At 36.7% G+C, this 22,336-nt stretch overlaps 2 protein-coding genes across 6 annotated transcripts in view; one reads left to right on the top strand and one right to left on the bottom strand.

Moving 5' to 3' along the window:
- The window catches only part of GFRAL (GDNF family receptor alpha like), a 29,415-nt gene extending 16,812 nt beyond the window's left edge, over window positions 1–12,603 (top strand). For 4 of the 5 annotated variants that reach the window (XM_026845258.1, XM_026845257.1, XM_026845256.1 and 1 more), the window contains 3 exons: window positions 2,863–2,961; window positions 9,153–9,234; window positions 10,191–12,603. In XM_026845258.1, coding sequence (XP_026701059.1) covers window positions 2,863–2,961; window positions 9,153–9,234; window positions 10,191–10,278 — 269 coding nt within the window. In that variant the 3' untranslated portion in view covers window positions 10,279–12,603. The remainder of the gene's footprint in view (window positions 1–2,862; window positions 2,962–9,152; window positions 9,235–10,190) is intronic. The other variant, XM_026845259.1, reaches the window with a different exon arrangement.
- Window positions 12,604–13,637: 1,034 nt separating this feature from the next.
- The window catches only part of HMGCLL1 (3-hydroxymethyl-3-methylglutaryl-CoA lyase like 1), a 68,532-nt gene continuing 59,833 nt past the window's right edge, over window positions 13,638–22,336 (bottom strand). Inside the window, exon 9 of the mRNA XM_026844058.1 lies at window positions 13,638–19,229. Coding sequence (XP_026699859.1) covers window positions 19,116–19,229 — 114 coding nt within the window. The 3' untranslated portion in view covers window positions 13,638–19,115. The remainder of the gene's footprint in view (window positions 19,230–22,336) is intronic.

The following is a 22,336-nucleotide window of genomic DNA, read 5'->3' on the forward strand; positions in this document are numbered from 1 at the left end:
TCCTTCTCTGCAGGGCTGCTCTCAATCCACTCATCACCCAGCTTGTATTTGTCCTTGGGATTGTCCCAACCCATGTACAGGACTTTGCATTTGACCTTATTAAACTTCATAAGGTTTGCACGGGCCCTCAAGCCTGTCAAGGTCCCTCTGGATGGCATCCCTTCCTTCCAGAGTGTCAACAGCACCAAGCTTGGTGTTGCCAAGCAAAGCTGCTGAGGGTACACTCAATCCCACTGTCCATGTTGCCAACAAAGATGCTAAACGATGCTGTAATGATACATTATGTAATACGATATATTATGTTGTTTTTTCTTTCTTCTTGGAGTCTAAATATTAGTATATCTTACATGCATTCAGCGACAGATTTCATTCCACAGCAAATAACTTGAATGATTTAAATGGGACCTCTTAAAGAAAAGCTGCTGTGAATGGAGGCTTCAGGATGTGGCCTTCAGTAAAAACACTGGGATTAACTCAGATGAAATATATGTACTTTCTCAGAACTAGTAAAGCATAGAAGTCCTTGCAAAGTCTTTGTTTAAGAGAGAATTGTTAGTGCAATGAATGGCAGTATGGGAGCAAATATTAATGTTTTAGTCTGGATCTGGAGTGTGCCTTCAAAGCAAACGCCCCATTTTTCCCCATTTATTGTGCTGTGGGTCACATCACAGGGTGGTTCCTGGAGTCCTGCAGCCTAACTGAACCTGAATGTTCATCTGCTGCCTCTGCATCACTCCAGCTACATCCAGACATCCATTCCATGGACCAGATTAAAGACCAAAGTACCCTCTTCTCAAAATCTCTGCTCTATCACACCAGCTACTTTGCTACATAAATCCTCTCAGGATACACTACTTGCTAGTGCAAATACACTATGCTAGTCATCTTCTATACATAATTATATATATTCACAACCTAGCTTGGGAGAGGTAACTATATTTAAAGACTTCAATGAAAAGCAATTACTATTTCATAGTTCCATCTGATGGACTGTCTTCTAAAAACATTTATTAATTGCATGTATGCATTTCATTGAATGAATTAGCTAATTTTTTAGTTTTAGTAGCCAAAATGTTGGCACTGATAATAGTGTAATTTTTTTCTTGTCACTCAAAGTCTACTCAAATTAAAATCAAGTTGCTGAAACACTGCTCTTAAGCTTAGTTAATCACTACTAAAATTCAGACTCAGAAAAGTTTAAAAATCATTTGCCAGATCACCTGGAAAAAAAAACAAACAACATAACACTGTTAGATCTGAGACAGCATTGGTGATGTTTTGCTGATGAGCATTATTTGTTTGCTTGCTTTATGGCTGCATCTAAAGGTCCAAATGAGTGATCACATCATTGTGTTAGTTATTCTTTACCTATAAAGCAAAAAGATGATGCTCATGTCATAATAATTAAATAATGCTCATCAGCTTTTGCCATTCCCTGAAGCAGTCTCAGGATAAAATTGTTTTTGTGATGGAAACTTCCCTAACCTAACTAGGATTGAAGAACAGAAGCTTGCTTGCTCCTGTGGTGAAACGAATTCCTGTTGTTAAAACAAGAACAGTTTGGGGATCCAGGACCTTCAGCCAAGTAAAGGATTGGCACCTACTCTATAGAACATTTGCAGTCTTGTGAATCTTCCTTTTGTTTTTTTCTAGATATCTAGTTGTAATGCAGCTAAACTGTGCTGTGCTAAATGCCATCACCTTCATGGCAGTTCAGAGATGTGGAGTTAGCGCTCTGTTGCAGATCTCATCCAACCCGTTCTGTTAACTTATTCATCTGGCCTGATTGTGAACTTCAGATAACTTTCACTCTTACAGTGGTGATGACTTTTAACACTGAAGTCTTTCTAAACAGGCAGATACCCAGGGCTAGCAAAAGGGATCTTTGCCTCTAGAACTGGTGTGGACAGACCTGCAAGTGGTGTCCACACCATCACACCTTCCTACTGTCCTATGGCACTGCCTTGCTACAAATGTTTTCTCTCAGGGGTGCACTTACAGGATTAAAGCTTGCTGTGGACTCAGCAAAAGGCAAGAACTGTGATTAACTGACTGCTATATGAGACAGAAGTGCAACATGGATCAGTGCCAATGTAGGATCAGTGTCAAAACAGGAATAAGCAAATATGCCCATGACAGAAAATAAAAACTTCAGTTTCCAAAATATTTTAACTCTGGGTTGTACTTTTGGATCTCACAGAAACACTACATTACAAGAAGATTTAGTTCATTGCTATTTAGATGACATTCCAGGCTGCAAACCTGAGTCTTGTCATATCGTTTTCATTCCTAAAAATTTCTCATCTTACAGTTCATGTGAGTGACCATGCATATTCTGGCATGGTTTAGCCTATTGTTCTGTAAACTGTTCTATTTAGGTAGACCTGAAATTTGAAATCAAGCATTTTCGGATACATTAATGATATGCCCACAAAGAGGACAGGCCTTTCTGAACAAGCTGAGGTCTAGCAGTTCATTTGGAGAATGAGCTTTGCCTTTTGGAAATTATTTCAAACTGCTACCTATTTCTCATCACTTCTATATTGGTCAGGTGGGCCCAATACTTTTGGTGGGCCTATTTCTAAAATTGTTTCTGTGAAAAAAGAATTTAAGCTGTTTTGAGGCAGAGAGCATCTTTAAAGTACACTCATTCCCTGTAAGACAAACATTAGGGGACATATAACTGAGATGTCAAAGGAAGAATTTTCATTCACTTTCTTCACTGAATATCAGTAAACAATATTTTTAAATAGCTGCCTTTACAAATTCTGTGATTCTAATCAAAACACCAAACATTAATATTCACTTAAATAAGTATTTTAAAGTAATATTTTGAATGGATATTATCTTTCCAATATTCAGGTCAAATTTCCATTAAGAAGAAAGTTTTTCATTGGGTAAATACAAAAATACCAGGAGAAAAGCTTTCCAGAGCACAGCTCCATTCTTCTTCAATTAATGGTGAGTTTGGGCAAATCACTCCATGATTTTAATAGAAGTATTCTTGAAGATTTCCCTTGTGTATGATACGAAAGACTAAAGGTTGGGTCCCTTGGGTGGGTTCAGGCAAGTGTGCTCTACCTGTTGCTCCCCCATTCAACAGAATATGGAAAAATCTCTCTACCTGTTAGCTTAGCTTATATAACCACAAAATAAAGATAATAAGACTGAACCAATTTTTCTGATAAGTGGTTTTGAAATATGTGTCTCACAATCACTATAATTGGGGAAAATTAAGTTATTAAGTTCACCAGAGCCTGACTCTCCATACAGTCATTAAAGAGTAGTAGTCATAATGTTTAATACAAATTATCATATTTGATGTCACAGATACTTCTCGACTTTTTGTGCCATAGCAGTTACAACAACAAAATGAGGAAGCCACAGTAAGTCGTCCGGTTACACTCCATCAGACTTTACCTTCTCATGCAACAGAAGGGCATGCAATTGCAGATCATGATATCCCATGGGTTGAAGAGCTGCATCTAGTTTTATTTCCATGCATTTACAGTAGCAATTAAGTGACATAAAGTTAAAGGATATTGAATTAATACACAAAATTTCTCATGGTTGAAATAATATTAGCTTTATATTTCCTTTCGAATGACCCAATTACAGAGTGATAACACTATTAATGCACAAATACTGACTCTAATGAGAATGACCTGTTCTACCTTGCATGGGGCAGATTACAATACTCCAGACATTACTATGAATTAGTTCCCAGAATTTTTCCTACTGAATACTTTTATCAGTGAAAAGATAATTCAAGCTCTTCATGCCTTACAAAATGAAGGGGTTTCTATCTCCATCCTTCAACTATTGCTGAAGTAGGCAACCTGGAAAATATAAAAATAGATTAATGGGAATAGGATTCCTAAGACCTGTATGTGAATAATCAAGCATTTAGTTGTAATTTTAGCATTAAAATTACTTACCTAAGAATCATGCATGTTATCTAAGTGCTCTGAGTAGGCAGAGAAAAAAGTCAGGGACCCTCAGAGGAAGATTAATCCCACCTTTTCAGACTGTCTTTCCAGTGTCCTGGAAGTGTTGACTTCTCTTTGCCAACTACAGGCAGAGCCTGAATCTCTAACTGGAACAAGACTCTAGTGGTTAAATAATGCAAGTTATAATGCAAGAAACCCTGCTTTAAGTGAGAAAACTTAAAATGAGAGATACTTCACCCCTGTGACTAGTTCTAACTGCAGACCTTTCCCTCAGAGATTCAGATAAATGTTTGCAAAATGCAGCCTGCACCCAGTTAATTTTGTTCCCACTGAAGTCTGAATAATTTCCAAAAACCTGTCCTTGAACTCTTAACAGAATTCTGGATAGCCTTAGAAAAATAAAAAGAATGCTGACCAGCCTAAACCATACAATAAAATACTCCTTCTATTGGAGCTGTCATTCCCACACTAGCTGGGAACTCTCTAAGCTCATAAATGTCTCATAGGGAGCCAGGTCAAGGAAAAGAATCTGATTCAGGATATCTACCTGATGATAAAAAACATATTGCAAATTGTTTCATAAATCCCACTGCCAAAATTCTAACACAGTATCCTAGATTCATATGCTAGTAAATGTGCATTACTCAGGCTGCAAAGGGAGTTATCGTCTTTACAAAATATTTATCTTTACTGAAATCAAATCCCAAGAAGAATCCCAGGGTGCAGAGGCAAAACCGTTACGTTGTCAAATATGGCCTTTTGTGTGTGTGAAGATATCTGAAGGTATTTGCTTCTTGGCTATTTTCTGCTTGGAAAGCAGGAGATAGAATTTGCCAATGTCCCTACATCAAAATCTCAGAAGAATCCTTTACTTGGTTACTTAGGTGAAAGATGGATGTCTTTCACCAGTCCAAACTAATGACTGTCTACAGATGAACATACTCAGAAGAAACTCAGTATTTCTTGAATTGTTTCTTGATTTTATAATTAAAAAAACCCCACTTACTGTTCAAAAACCAGTAAGATTTCTCCATTCTTTTCAATAGCATTGCAAATCATTCTATTGTGTAAGATTGGTTTTAATAAAAGAAGTCTTTCATAATAAATAATAAATCTAAACATATATAAGTATATTCATATTTATTTGCAAATAAATATAAGCCTGTTCAGCTGGAAGAATAGTATTTCAGCTTTTGGTGTGGTCAGGCCAACCCAGTTGTCTGTGAGCTGATACAACCCTGTTAAGATGTGATGTGGGCAGAGTCCTAACCATATAAAAGTTAATGAGACTTTCGCTGTGAACTTAGATGGGTCCAGAATTTTATGTCATTTTGGAAACCACATCAAAAAGTGATAAATCAAACAAAAATTCTCAAAACTTGAAAAAAGTTATTATTGCCTACCTAGCTATGCACTTTGAGCCTTGTTTTGACGTTATCTTATGCAAATTATCTCCATGATTTTACAGAGCCACATAATTTAAGATTGCTTCCCACACTTTAATTTGAAAAATTATTTGTGTGTGAAGATAAGCATTTACATTCATCAGCATAGAGTTTTGGAGCTAAAGTATTTTTTTTGCTAGATGAGAAAGGTAGAAATACAGAACTCTTATCCTGTTCTTGTGAGATAGAGTAAAATTGATCTTGACCCAAAACTGTTGACATTAATCTCATTTTGTCTTAAATTGTAGAGTTATCACATATTTCCTACTGAGGAGTTTTGCCAGTAATTAGCAGGGTTTATCTATAATTATACCAGCTGCTGTGGGAACTAAGATTAGTTCAGTTCCAACAACTTTAATTTGTAAAGTATGAAACATTGTCAATCTGACTGTTTTATAAGCACAGAAGAGAGGCTGTGACAAGTAGCCAAGAAACCTCTGAGCACCAGCCGGAATTAATCTGTCCAATGAATATTCACAGCCATTTCACTAGGTATACATAAGCAGGCAGATTTACACAAGAGTGTAATCCCACTAATTGTTCCAGCTGCTGAGCCCAGAGTCGTCCTCTACTGAACATCGTCACTGGAAAAATTCGTGTGTCTGTATAGACGGCCCCAGGTAGTGCTTCAGTGGCACCTGGAGCCGCAGTCGTGTCCCTGAGGTTTGCAGCGCAGCCTGGGAATGGCAAGACATGGGTCAAGCAGCCGCGGTGGCCCTGCCACAGGCCCCGAGGTGAGAGGGTCCACAAGCTTCTCGTGATTACAGGCCACCTCCATGGGACACAGCAGCCCTCCCAGTGCCTCGCAGCCTTGCAATCCCTTGCAATGTAAATGGCAATTCCCTTGTAATAGAAATGACTGCTCCCCACTTGTGTTTACTCACTGTCTGCAGGACCGAGCTGGAAACATCTCATATTTTAGCCACCTCCTATTATAAACGTTTAGACACTGCATGTGCCTTTTGTTCTCCATGGTACATGCAAAATATTTGTACCCATCTAGGCAGAAAGCCCAAATCAGATTTGCCTTCAGTACACCAGTCAGTTGAAAAGTACTGAAATAGGGACAGTGGTTTCTTAGAAGAGTAATGACATAGGCATGTTATGTACACTACAATTTTTACCATTTCTACTAAAACCAGGAAAATATTCTAACTTTAAATTATATTTCTAATGCTGTGATTGATCTGTCTGTTCTACACTGAACTGTGAATGGGCACACAGGGTGAGAGCTAAGGCTGTTTACTGATCCATAACTACAAATGTGTCTAATTTCAGTCAGTGTTTCTATTGTTTGTTTAGGGCACTGGTTTTTAAGCCTTAACTCGTTATTTAGTTCATGTTCGGAGGATCAATATTACATATACATAGATAAAAATGGGATAATACAGCCTGTTATGATATACAGGAATTTAAAAGTGGGTTCTGGTAGTTTTCCCAGATGAGATATGCGATGAACAGAGCCAAAATTTCCTATCTGTATTTCTTAACTTCCCTAGCACTATTTCACATTTCAGGAATGGATTGGATATAGATTAATAGTGAAAAAAATATATAAAATATTCCTTTGGATTTTTAAAGAGCAGAGAGCCTATTGAGAAACACACAACCCAACAATATTTTTAAGGGAAGATGAATAAGCACATTCAAGTGGTTAAACTAGAAAGAATACATAAAATGAAGAATTAGCTCTTCAGCCGCAAAACTGTGGCCTCTCCTAGCCTTTCAAATTCCCTTACTTCTCAAGAGCCAGGAGAAAATATATGGCTTCTAGAATGATCTCATCATTAACATCTTTCTTGTGTTCCCCATAGAACTGAAAATGTTAAAATCAACATATTTTACCTGCAATCACTTCACCAGAACCATAGCATTTTATAAGCTTTTGACCAAAAAATAGAACTTTTTAATTTGATCATTTCAGAGTGTTTTATCAAAATGAAACTTTTTTCCCCCAAGTTTTTGAAGAAAAATATTATAATGCTTTGGTGAAATGGTATGAGCATGTTCTTAACCATCCATGACTCCTAATAATTTTCCTAGTCTTGTGGCAAGTGATGTACTTAAAAAATAACCATTTGCCTTAAATATGTGTGAATCTCACTTTTTACTTCAAACAACTTTGAAACTTTTGCCCCTACAACTGCTCCTGCAGTTGTAGAAAGTTTTAAAAAATGTCTGAGTGTACAATTAAAATTCAGACATTGCAAAAAAGGCTAAAATTTATTCTTTTCCTTAAACTTATCATCTTAAAGAAATGTTGCAACTTGAGAGGAGGGCCAACTGCTGATCTACTATTTAGTGTAAGATGTTAGCAGTCCTGCACCAAGACTAAAATAGACCTTGCCTTTCTTCCTTCAAAAATTCACCATATTAAATATTTTTCAGTAGCTTGCTGCATTAAGTGGTATGTTCTCTCTGTGCAACTTGTAATGGTTCTATCACTGCTTTCATTCTTCTTTTATTGGAAAACTTGATTTTTTGGAAAGCTTTTTTGAGAAAAAGGGATAATATAAACCAGGCAGGCCCAACCCTCTGCTCAGCTCTTGCCCACTGCCTGCCATGTGGTAGAATATATATTTTCAGCCCTATCTTACTGGAGCTGCTCCAGTACACATATCGCCTGTATTTGTATTACACTATACACTACATTTGTTACATTTATGTAGTGTACACAGAAATGTCTCATATAGGGTCTGTGTGTCCATATGCACAAACACACAAATACTCACAATATAGAATAACTGTTAACTGATTCAGAGACAAAAATCTGGCCTTCTCACAGCCAGGTAAGTGGCCTGGTGATGGGACTGAGACTCCATCTCTTCTTCAGCATTTCACTGACTACACAAGGTGGAGCACCTTGGGAACAGCTAAGGCCATATTTTGCCACTCTGCATTTGAGTTTCTGTATAAATAATACTTACTTAATTGTATAAACATGACAGAATCTGTGCAACAATAAAGCAACAGAAAGGTCTCATGTTTTGTACTTGCGGCTCTGGATTTGAGTCTTCTTGTCAAGTCATCCAACATCTCCATCCCATGTTCAGTGCCTATGTTACATTCTCAAGGGAAACTTTTCCTTCAGACTATTTGATCAAAACTGATGGATTAAATCCTCCAGGAAAAGTAAGTTTCTTCTCATTTGGAAAACAAAAGTTGAAACAACTCCCAGTTTTTCAAGAGTTGGAATTTAGCACATAAGCCACCTAAATGACTTCTTGGTGAGAAGCCTAAGAGAAATAAGAAACTCCATGGGCACAGAGCCCAGAAGCAGTGTTAGATCCCAATTTACATTAATTTGATTCTAGATCAAGTATTGCTGCACACTGTAATTATGGCCGTATGTGAAAAAGGAAAAAATGTCTAGCAAGTAAATAAGAGCCAGGTCTCCTCTGATAAACAGAATAAAATTAACACCTTAAAATCAATGGGAAAAATACTCCAAAACACAAATCAGAGTAACAAGCTTTGCAGTTCCCCTGGATTTGAACAAAGGGTAGTGCTACACATAGGCAGTGCTACTGGAACTGGTAGTTACTAAAAGGAGTCTGAAATGACTTTGCACCACTTGGTGAAGGAAGAGTTATTCCTACCATTGGCATACCATCTAGTCTTTTTCCTTAATTACTGATGTCAGAATTGATGGCTAATTTGGCTTGCATGTATATGCATTCCAATTCAGATCTCAGATCTGATTCTTATTACTGAAGAAGCAAATGTTTCAGGTCTGCTTTCTGTTTTTTACTTCTAGGTGAAACAGTCTACATTATTGCCTATTCCTCCTGCGTAGTTCTCATCCTAGGAATAGTCCTGTTGACTCTCCTAAAGATCAGGTAATTTGATAGACATATTAATCATTGGTTCTAGGAAATTGGAAAAGCAGAAAATAAAATGTTTTGACTTAGTTAAGAGGTTGGCACTGCGATTGTCTTTAAAACAGTCCAGTTGCCCCAGTGATGGAAAGAACTGACATTGCTGGTGTCAGCAAGAAAGAGTGAAATACGATGCGTATCTACAATGCCCTCCATTCATGCAGAGATCCCAGACTTCAGGAGGTTTCATTTCCTGTCCCATGGCAGGGGAAGGTGAAATCTGAATTCTACCTTCCTAGCCCTGTAGCAGGCAGAGGTAATGCAGAAAGGAAATGAGAATATTCAGCATTATAACATATTTAGAAACTGAACCGTGAATGCTGCTATTGTAGTTAATCTTGCCAAACACCATTTTTGCTGATAGGATTCTGTAAACATTCCCACACACACAGTATGAGAAACTGCCCATACACCAATGCTTGGTAAGAAAACAGAAATGTGAATTCACTTAGTCAAATGAACATGGCCTTTTCTTAAATGACACATTTTCTTGGACCAAATTAAATGGCCAGATTTCAAGAATTATGCTGTCAGATGATAGGTAACAGAACATGATGTAGCAGGAGCTATATATAGTGGGAGGGATATTGAGTCAAGTTTCATTATTAAATTCAGAGGCAGATCAAAGAAGAATCATGGAGAAAAATGCAAAAGGCAAGTCAAGGATATATGGGAACAGAGGCTTTCTCTTTAGGTTTGCAGTTACAGGAATATCAGCATATAAATAAAACTCAGATTTAAAGAATACCAGGGATGGAAGAAAAAACAGTACATTAATAACAATGAAGGGAATTATTTTATACCACAGTGTTCATCATAAAAAGAGGGGAATTTTGCCACTGATTTCAATTAAGCCAGAGTTCAAACCAAAAGCTGTATAGTTTATTGTTAAATACATGCACATTCTTTGTTTTCAGAGCCTGCAGAACAAAACGTGAGTCAAGAAGTCCCTCGCCAGACCATTCTTCTGAAACTTTTATGGTCCATTATAAAAGCCACAGATGAACTACTCTGTTGCTTATGCTTTTTAAGGCTATTCTTGAAAGCTAGCCTGTTGTACATATGCGATAATAAAATATATATTAGAAAACCTACTATAAATTATGGAATTTTGTAGTTGAGCATAAAAAAGATTTTTATATTTATTAACACATATTAAACATTAACAAGCTAAAAAAGTAGAACGGCAGTGTCTCTCATTTGCGTAGGGTCACAGATCTGTCCTGAGCTGCACATTTCCTTTATTTTTAGATGCACATGACAATGGTATAAATGTTGTATCAGCATGAATCTGCCTAGCAGTGGAAATCTTTGAAACCCAACCCTTCTGATCTGAACTCATCTGGCAGAAAGGAAAGAAATCCATCAGAATAATTTTGGAAAGCTGTTAAAAAGTACATACATGGTAGTTTTGTACACTACGTTCCCAGGTACCAAGTACCTGATACGATATTTGTAAGGCGGCAGTCACAGGTAGGCTGCCTGTAGTTTGATGGTGGAGCACTTGGTGGGGTAGGAGATCTCGATTACAACCCATTTCAGTATGAAGAGGAATTAAACTCTGACTAGCTGGGCTAATGCTTTGACCCCAGTATGTTGCTGCTGAAAGTGTTTTCTTGTTGCTGAAAGTCTTTCTCCTCAAATATGTTCAAAAGGAAATTAGTGAGCCTTGCCAATCTCAAAACAGTAATTTTAGAAAGCACTTAGAAAGCATTTTGTGATCTAAATTCCCAGTGGAGAAAGCCACTTGCTTGAGGCTGAAGTGCCTAATTTTTGAGAGAGAAGTTATGACCCATCTCACCATCTGTGTTTCCTATCCATTGTCTCTAGGCAATACCTGAAGTGCCTAATTCTCCCCGTGCACTGTACTGGGAGCCATGGTCCCTAACACACCACTCTGGATCCCACTTTATGGCTATGAGTTCTGGATTTCTTCCTGTAGCTGAGTTGTTTTGCTAGCAATTAGTTGCCTTTGTTATATCTTTGTAACAATCTGGTTCTGGTCAGCACAGGATAATGGACTGGCATTTCTTATACAACTGTTACCATGAGTAGCATACATATTGTCTTGTTATGATAACATTTGATGAATTAATTTTGTTTTCAATTTGATTAATTTGAATTGTGTCTGAATTCCCACTAAACATAGCTCACACAACAAACAGTATCAAGAATGAAATACTGGTTCCACTGAATTCAGCAAATTCAGTTTTGACCATGACCAATTCAGATCTAGGGCTAGAAATTTATGATATCATCAGAAGAGCAGGAATATCTACTCTTCAATGTGACTTTTCTTCTGTCTTTGGTAGTTTGTGAAATGATTTAGTGTGAGAGAAAAATCTTAGGTGTTCAATTCTACTGGGGAGAGTTTTTGAAATTTTTAACAGTTATTACAACATGATTTTTTTCTTTCTTTCTTTAGGATCTCCATAAAACCAAAATTTCCTTCTTGTTTTGCAATCAACTGCATGTTGTTACTAAATCAGCATTACTAAATTCAATCTCATTACTAAATTCACCTTTGGACAAAAATATAACAGAAAAGTGCAAAGTTGATTAGTTTGTTAATCAAAACAATCTCCTTTATCAGTCCAGCAATTTGTAGCATTTGGTTTATCTCCCTCCATGTAGGTATTTTGAAAGTATTATATTAATAGTCTACATCTTAAAACTGTGAAGAGGAAAAAGTTCAAACTGAAAATACTGTTGAGAGTATGTTCTCATCGGTGTTGGATAAAAAAATTTCTTTATATAGGAAATATATATATGAAGTGAACCCTGGGTTGGTTTTCAGTCTGACTTCAAAAAACAGTGATGCAGTGTTGCCACTGTGTTACAAAATTTGAAGAGACCCATTTATATTCAGACTTAACTAAACCTCAATCACAAAAACATCTCTTGTAACTTTCTTAGAAACTTTATGGTTTTTAATTGCCTTATACTGAAATACTAATAACTACTCCTATATGTGCTTAGACACACACATGCACACACATGTATGTAAAATGTATTTGAAACTGAGGGTAAGTATGTGAGTTACTCTGAAAGACAGCAAGGTATGTAGTGGCTATTGTGTTGCTTCTGTAATTTTACAGGCTCTTTTCATCAGAGCTAATAGTTAATGGAAAAGCACATTCCTTCCATTATACATGCAAAATGTATTCTTTTGTTCTATATATGTCCTAGTGACGCTGTATTCTGTCAACAGTATCTAGGTGTTAATTATTAAATAAAGGAATTTCTGCTGGGATGATCTGTATTCAAGTGATCATGATTAGACTGCTTCATGACCAGCTTTGTGATGGAGTAAGTAGTATCTTTGTCAGAGCTTCATTAAAATCTTTTCCTCTGAAGTGAAACATCTGCACCTAATTCCCAGATGGGGAAAATTAAGTTTCATTGATGACTTGGGATTCCCAGGACATAAGTAATTTTGGATAAGGATGTGGCATTCATCCCCCTTCCATTGCAGCTAGGACATTGGAAAGTGAATGAAGACTGATTGGGCTAGAAGGAGAAAGCATAAATTTTAGCCTTACAGCACTCTCAATTTGAAAGGGGGAATACTGGATTCCAGCTTTTTCTTTCAAGATTGTTTATGCAGTTTATCTAAAGATTGTTTCAAATTAAATGCATGAAGAGTTTTTCGGTAAGTATGCAGGATTAGCTGTTCCTTATGTAGCATTGAAGCTAAAAGGCTGTAAAGTCCAAGTTTCTGCTTCTCCTGTCTTGCCACAGTGAGTCTTCAATTCTTCAGAAGGAAGATCTTCTTCAACCATCTCACCTGATTGTGAGGTGAGAGAATGGGGTGCTTGTAGAGATAGGTGTGAATTCAGCCTTTTCAGGCTGTTGTGGGAATCTCGCACAATTGCTGGTACTCCGAGACAGATGTCAGATCAATCTAGCAACACAGAAGGATGGAAGGAAGCAGCACCAGCACAATCCCCAAGATGGTGCCTTAAAGAGTGAACACCATTCATTTCTTTCAAAAAAATGACCATGTGTGTCTTTCTACCTGGGAAAATACTAGCTGTTGGATTCAAGCTGGTGAAGATAACTAACTGCAGCTCATGCTGAGGCACTTCAACAGTAGCACAGGGTAGGGAATTTTACTGTTGACTTTTCCAAGAAAGTTCCACGATCAACATGCTGATGTTTCAGACCACATGCTGAAGGGATTCAGTCTCCCATGAAGTGTGTAGGAGGGCACAGATTTCTACTTTACAGTGGAACATCTGAAGTTAGATAATGCCTCATTGAATTTTTTGACTGCTACCTCCATTCCTGGCTGTAGCTTTTAATGTTTAGTTAATGGAGGGAAGAAATGTTTCCCTAGTAACTTAGAAGAGATTTGTCATCTATAAAAGCACACAGGAACAACTGATAAAAAGGTAATTCTAAGAAAATGCACTCCAAATGGATTATGAGGTAACAAAGTCAACACAGACGTACATGTGAGAGTGACAGCTTATATTTGCTAATTCCGTATGTGTGAGCTGGTTTGTCAGAGCTGCTGAATCTGGCGTAATACATGAGCATATCAGTTTCAATAAACACTGCGATAGATTTTATTTCAGCTTTAACACCATGTATTGCAAAATCACAAATGCATTTAACCAAGAGGGTGCATGACAATTCTTTAACAAACATATGTCTCTGACATTGGTTTCAAAGGACTAAGTTGACTTTGGCTGTAGTCCTTCTGCCTGCTGTGTTATAGCAGCAATGAAGATCAACACCACATTAGAGCAGGACCACTGAGAAAAAATAATTTTAAAAAATATAACATAACAAAAGAAAAGCATTGATCAGCAAGTCAAGAACTGGAAAGCAAGTGTCTTTCATTCCCTTCTCCAGATTGATTCTTCTGTTTAGTCAGTTTTCTAGACTTTTCACAATCAATAAAGAGAACTTAAGGTAGGCTGAGGAATCACAGAAAAATTCAGTGGCAGAGCATGCTCATTTTCAGGTATCACAGTAACTAAACAATAGTTCTACCCCTTAAAAATTAATTCCATGAAAAAATAGGCACATCTTATACATCCACACTAACTCTTTGGACAAGTATTATTTAATTTCAACCGCACTGATCCCAAACAGGAATTTTACCTCACAGACTTGCAGTCTTCATTTTGTGACTCCTTAATACAATAATAAAAGTTTTATTAACTCAAATGATGCTATTAAGAAAGAAAAATTAGTCAAAGCCTCTCTGGACTTATTCACAAGACCAGCATATTCACTTCTTATTTCCATAAACTCTGGTTATACATGAAAATGAAACATTAAAGTGCTGATCCAGAGCCAAGCTGCTCTAATACATCAAAGTTTAAACTACAAAGCAAGCTGCTGCTGGAAGGCATTAGCAGTATCCATGTACAGGATGCATGTCATTGCTGTCTTCTGAAAGGCACTGAAGAACAATTATGCCCATTACTAATGGCACTGATGAACTTCTCCAAAAAAGCACACCAGCCACGCCCTTAGAAAAACATAATATCTTGACTGGACAAAGCAGCCAGTATTTGACATTCTAGCTATTGATAACAACATGGGAAAAACTACTGTGAAAGTATTAAAGAAAATTACAGCAATATGACACTGGTCAGCTGTCGAACTTTCACAGGTTCAGACCAGGCTGCAGACCAAAGACTGCCCTAGAAACTCCATTTTCCATACTCCATGGCCCTGGCACAAGTAAGGTGATCTCCATGTGTTCTATGAGATCTCTGCAGTGACCTGCATACAGTGAGCTACAGAATAAAGTCTCCAAAGCATAGAATATCTTGGTACATCTAATTTGTCTCCGATAAGACTCAGCGAGGGCAGTCAGTAACTACTTCTCTCCCACATGCTCTGAGAGTTTACACTATCCCCTTTCCAGCATTTACAGAGGATCATCAACAAAACAAGGAGATAGCATGTCCCCACATTCCAACAGTGTGATCATGAGACTCAGCACTCTTGCTTTTTCTTGATACCTTTTAACATATATATATATATATATATATATATATTTATAATACATAGTAATAAGAACTCCTGCTTATAGAAGCCAAACACCTGGATGTAAGCCTTCCACAGCCAGAAGGTTACTTCACGGTGAAGTGACAGTAATGTATGGAGTGGGGGACACTGATAGGGACTAAAAGAGCAGGCATTACGGGCGATGGGTCACTCTGAATATAAGCATAAAGACTTAGAAACTCAGAAGCGCTGGAGAGCAGTAGCAGCAAGCCATGACTTGCCATTTTTTTGAAGGGATGTAGTCTCAACTGCTTTATTATGTGCTCAATTCAATGCTGCCTATGTGAGTGATGCATGCTTATGGAATAGCTACTGGATTAGCCCTTGATCTTAAGGGCAGTATATGCCTATTTTGTGAAGCCAAAGATTAGGCATTAAAATGCTCCACATAGTTAAAATGATGCCAGCTCAGGAAAGCAGAGCAGCATCACTTTATGTGCCTAACAAATTTTAGTAGTGAGAACATAAGATGTCTAGGGATTCTCAGTTACACTACAAGTAAAGAAGGATTTTATGGGGGTTGCTCACCTGGACCCACAGGCCAAAATTCATCCCAGGTGGCACTTTTTGGCATATAAACATTGGGGTTTTTTGAATCTGGCTTTATGTTTCTTCCTCCCTTGTAAAGATCCTGACAAACAATCTATTTGTCTGTGACCTCCACCCTGGATTACTATAACTCACTATGTGGTTGAAGCTGAACGTGTGGGTAAAGAACGGGCTCCAGATGTGACTGCTCATCTTTTCCAATGCTGACATCATTACAGAATAACAGGCCTGCATTCAAGGCTCTCCACAAGCTCCCAGGTAGTTTCTAAAACAGACCAGTAAAGAACCAAGGCATTTTAGGTTGTTCATTCCCATGATTTAATAGGTACCCTGTTTCAGTTCATAGGGAGAGTTAAGAGACTTAGAATTGTAAACTGCACAGCCCAGATGCTGAGGGGCCTCAGATGCACTATGCACAGAGGCATATCTGAAAACTTGCCCAGAGTGTAAGGGTCTCCTAGTGCCAAAGTTAGGAATCCTTCACGGCAGTTAGGAACATAGATGTCTAGAACTCCCACAGAACTGAGCAGAGCTAGTTCTCTTATTCTATAGTCTATGTTCTACACAGGTATTTTATTTAATGCAAAAGTTGTGGTAGTAATGAAATCACTCACTTTTATCTAAGACGCTGTAGTCAGTATACTTACCAAATAAGTGGACTGTATCAGTTCATTTCCTAACTTGGCCTACAGCTGAAGCCCTCACCACTATCTTCAAGGAAAAAAATTCTTATCTGTTGCAGAGACATTTTCTTCTTGTGATCTTTCCGGTCTCAGGAATTTTCAATTCCATCCTACCTAGTGGCACAACTCCATACAGATTTACTAAAAAGTGCATTCTTTTTTCCATTCTGTATATAGCCAGGTGGTTAAATCCATTTATTAGAATGCCAAAAAAATGTGCATTTCAATCTCCCCAGGCTGAGTAGCAAGCTAATCTCAGATCAATTGTTTAGTCCAACATTCAGGCTAATATTTAAAAGGTGATTTGCATAATTACTTTTTTTTTTTTTCCAAGGGGTGACTTCACTTTCATTCTTTGAGAAGCTCAGTCTCACATCAGTTAAAAATGCTCACAGGATCTTGGGTGGAAGAAAATTCATCAGGTCCTACACAATAACTGCAGATTTCAGCTCAAAATGAGCTAATTCAATGCCTGCACAGAAGCAAACTAAAGAGGAAATTATTGTTAAACATATGAGAAAATTTATTGTTAAACAGGAAAGTATTACAGTGTGGCTAGTCACCCTCAGGGGTAAATGGCACCTGAATTAGGGAGTCTTTAGGATGTCAATTCTGGCACTAGGCTTCACTACTAATTATTAGACTTAGTACAATCTAAGTACTGCTGCAGATCCCTCACTTCTTCGTTGAATCTAATCCATTACAGAATTTTAAAACCTGTGAATGGTTCAAGACCTGTTTTACTAAAGTTTGTGTTTTGATACATGAGCAATAGTGGCTTCTAAATAACAAAGCCTCAGCTGAAACATGGGAAAATGCAGAGAGTATTTTCTGTGGTGATCCAACTATGCATCCAGAGCAGGTCAAGAAAATCAGGGTGTTCACATCTTTAAGAGAACCTGAAAGTCTTCTTACTAGATACCACAGGAATTGGTGCAATTTAGTATTTTGGATTGCTAGGCAAGGTATTTCCTGCCTCACCTGAACACATTTCTTTGCTTATTCTTTGAGTCTTACCATGAGAAGAGTGAAACAATGTAGTTTATATTAGTTTTAACTATCATTATGACATAAACAGGATACAGGTTTTATATCAGATTTATAGCTTTGAGTTACCTGGCATGCAAAGTTTGACTTTCTTAAGCTACGCCAATTCTAAACTACAATACTGGCTAAAAAAGTTCACTTCAGAATTTCAAAGGCAAAGTGAGACTCAGCTGTAACTTGGCAAGAGTTGAGTTCCAGATAAAAATTATTCAGCCTTTTCCTTCTTTACATGTTATCTTTCACTTTCTTTCATCTTACCTTTTCCCAACCTTTCATATTTTGGAGGAAAATGGAGAATATGGAAAAAGATCATATTCCAGGGTTTTAGATTTTCATGTTAACAGGCTATGTTCAGAAAAAATATAGATCAAGGTTAAGTACACAGAGAATTATAGAAAGATCCTACACAAACAACCAGCAACAGTACTGAAGTTTCAGACTGAAAAAATAGCAATATTTTCATGGCATATTTGAAAAGTTTAGAGACAGGATAAGGCTCTTCTTTGAATTTGTCCATTATTGATCTAAAAATGACAATGCAGTTCACTGGCATCTTGCTGAACTAAGACCTGCAAAAGAACAGTATCACTAGCAGTAGAGCACAGAGGAAAATTGTTAAGTGGTTGGTTCCCTTTGTGTAAGCTAGTCCAAAAGAATATTATTATCCTCAAAACCCCATGACTTATAAGTGAGAATGTAAATTCATAGATGGTAGAATAAAAAAATCAAATTGCTTGATGAGACCTTGGACAAAAATTTATCTCCTTCTACACTACTATTACCCTGAATGATGGATGAAAACCTTGCCAATTTCCAATGGCTTCATATAATTAGGTTATAATACAGTTGACAAAAAAACCCAACTACAACAAATTTAACATATGTAACAAATAAGGAAATTTGCATTAGATTTGGAGGATCTGGCAGACTGCCATTTACCACAAAGTCTTGGAACAAGATAAAGTCATCCATAACTTAACAGATGTTAAACAAAACAAAAATTAAAAAGTGCTATTGCTAAAAAATTCTTACGGTGAATTCAGATTTGGCTCCACATTCATAACACAACTAACTTGACAAATTAAAAGTAAAGATTCAGATAAATAAAACACATAATAGAATGGCCACACACAGTGTGGGATCTCATAAACTACTGCAAATATTTGTACTATTCTGAAAGTCGTCTTGATTAAAAATTAACTATGTATTCACTACTATCTAGTTTTCCTGATATAACTAAACTTCAGTTTACATACAGCATGGTAAAATGTCCTCATGTTTTTTACATTTTTCTCATCTGTAGAAGTACCAAGCACAGGGTTCTGTACTACAGTCACTTATTTCTTACTTATAAATCAGACAATTCTTGATAAGACAGTACAGTACAATAACTCATCCCATAATAAAAAGTTATGTATGGGTTCTATTTTGGTTCTTTGCTGAAATGGTCTTTTTATATTTGTTTTCTTCATATAAATGTCCTTGGTCAGGGTGGATGACAAATGTAATTAAGCTGCAAAAAAAAAAATCCATTTAATGGATAGTTCCAGTATTGAAGGAAGCTTGTGCAACCTTTGAGTTTGTTTTCTTGTTCAAAGCTGTACAGATGAAATTTCCAGTTTCCATCACTGTATAAAGATTTACTCCCTAAAAAAGAGGTGAAAAACGTTAATAATAATAAATGCACATGTTGAAAATGCTTAAAACTTCACCTTTTTTTTTGCTCCAGGGCCTAATTTTTGTAAACAAAGGGCCTGATTCATGTCATAGGTCAGTAACAGAGATGAGCAGAGTTACTGTGACTTACACAACAGCCACAGCTTCCAGTTGTTTGGAAAGTTCTACCACTTTGAGAGTGATTTCTTATCCTAACAGCAGTGGACCAAATAGTCAAGTAACATCTTTCTGACTCAAAAGAATCTGGAATAAAGAACTGGAATAACAACTAGAAGAAGCTGGAAGAAAAATAGTATCTACATATGTGCTGTACTTATTTATCCCCCAATGCTAAGAAACTTCATGCTTATAAATATCCTATTTTCGCTCAGGAAAAGGGAGGAAATACATTGGCAACTGAGTTCAGTGAGAAACGGGATCCTGCATTTTCTTTAATATATATAATCTCTTTCTTGAAGAAGTTTTCAATACAACATAACAATTTACACTGCTAGCACAACTGAGCAAAACATTGCAGCTGCTTGATCTGCCCATGCTAAAAACACATTCCTTGGGTTTTAACTAACATATGATATGTATCAGTATTGCTCGATTGCTAAAATGGAATTAGATCACTGATTAAAGAGGAAAAAAGTACACCATTATTAGTCTCCTGGTTTACTCATGTATAGTAAAAGTTTTAGTTAGATCATACCAGTGGTATAAGTATGTCCTCCAAAGATTGGAATTTAGAAGCCAGTCAAGTTTCTGTAGAAGGGATGCAAAAGGGTACTTTGAACTACCAATACACTGAGCAGTCCCAGCATAAAACTGGGAGAAGTCTGTCACTCAACATTAAAGAGTGCAGATGTATTGCACCAGAAATACACTTTCATAACACGGATTTATGCACTAAAGTTCAGACTAAAACCTGATTTAGACACTTAATTTTTTAATTGGATCTAGCACCTATTTCCATGTTCTATGCTAAACTTTGTCTTTTTCATTCTTGGAATGGGCTAAAAATCTTAATGAGAATAGAAATTATTTCATGGAAATATAATCAAAAACATTTTTAATTTGAAAAAAAAAAAATCTGCTTCAAAGATTCCAATCAGCTCTAGTATTTAGTACCATTTAAAACATACTCTTCAAAGACATCCTTTTATAACTGTCTCTTTCTAATACAGTTATAACAAGGGTGATTTCAGTTTATTCTGTTTGTCCTTTATTGGCCATTACTTAGGTTTAGTTTGTAGAGTGCTATTGCACATACTGCAATCTAAAAAATTCTTACAGCATCTGTGGTTTTTTACTAGGAAGAAATAAGAAACATACCACCATAGACATACTTGGTAGTTAGATTATGGAAGATGGTAAAATAAAAATCCAAAACTATATAAAATTCACATTTTCAGCACTGTAACACTGCATAATGTGATATGTGTTGATAAGAAACATATGTTCACAGTTCACATTCATTAAATGGAATACAAGCATCTCTGCCTTTTAAATTGTCTTTCTTATATAAGTGTTGTGAACCAAAGAGGATTACCATGAGGGCACAAAACCCAGCATTCATGAGCCTGACTCACAGATGGGGATGGGAAAAGAGTAGTGACAGCTGTTTGTAAGGTTGTTGAGTCAAAATAATATGTCTTCAGATAGATACTCAGAAATGTACTTAAGTGTACTTGATATACACTCCATATATCCAGGATTATTCCTTGACATTAAGGAATGAAACCATGAAACACAAAGACAAGTACCTCCAATAGTATCTATGCACTTGGATAAGTGCCTCAAGTCAGAAAAGCTTCTGCCAGAAGGCGAATTTCTTTAACTCCCATTGACTTTAATTAACCAGTTGTTATTCAGCATTCATAAATACCAGGTCTGTTATCTCTCTGTATTTTGGTTTCGGGGTCAGTAATGTCAGGCTAACAGTACTTAGTTGCTTCTCAGAAAGGCTTATTGTTTGCCATGCACTTTGAAGGCATCGTAAGACCAAGTACGATTACTGTAATTACATAAGAACCATATAGAAACTATTTTTATAGAAAGTACATGTCTCTCTACCAAGTTTCATAAGCATTAATGATCTATGACATAATTATCTATCCATTACCATGGTACAACCAATAAATCTCTTTGTAGATGGGCTCTGCTAGAAAAATATTTCACATTTAGCCTGCCAGAGATTCATTTCACGCATCACTTCTTGGTTACATGTTCTGAAGAACACTATAGAACAAGCATCAATTATTATTTTGATGTATCTAGTCAATCTGAACTCAATAATGTACCCTTCAATACTGTCCATCCTTTGGTTGACACTTTAAGTGACTTCAGTCAACAAAATGAAAGATTTAGTGCATAGCTGAGAGGGACACAAGGAATCACTCCTTGAAAATCAACAGCATTAGCAATTATAATTTCACTTTGTGCCATTACGCCCAAAGAGACATCATAGATTTTTGCAATAATGTTTTTACAGAATTGGCCATGGCACTAAAACCAACTAACATTGCAAAGACTAAAGCTCATATATTAAATTAATAATTTTGAGGTTCCATGTCTCAGCCAGTAAATCACTCTTTCCTTAATGGGCCAGAAAAGGGTCAAGAAGCAAAACTTTGTGTTTTGCTATTGCATAATCTAAAATGAAAATAACAAAAGGAGAGCTAAGTGTTTCATGGTGAGATTCTTATCTCCATGGGATTTGGTAGCAACCTTCAGAACAAGCTAGAGTCCTGGTTGGACACCAGATCGTTAACAGATTAATAAATCTTATCAAGAAGCCTGGAACAAGGTCCATTTCATTTAATCAGGAAATTTTATTTAATTGATTCCTTTTGCTATGAGTCAGTTGGAAAAGTCAATGGGTATTTTATCCAAGGAAAGACTATAATGAAAGCCTAAGGTGCACTGCAATGTCAAGTGAAATGCGCACGATTTCTCCTCCTTTTTCCAAAGAATTGTGTTGTTTCAAAAGAATAATCACCTTCTTTATGAAAAAAGATATCTCAAAGCAGGTATCAACAGTCAAAACAGAGTGCACTTTTACAGTGGACACTTGTGATTAAACCTCTCTGACA

The sequence above is a fragment of the Athene cunicularia genome (genome assembly GCF_003259725.1).
Source record: "Athene cunicularia isolate RWA chromosome 3 unlocalized genomic scaffold, athCun1 chr3_part1, whole genome shotgun sequence".
NCBI classification, from domain to species: Eukaryota; Metazoa; Chordata; class Aves; order Strigiformes; family Strigidae; genus Athene; species Athene cunicularia.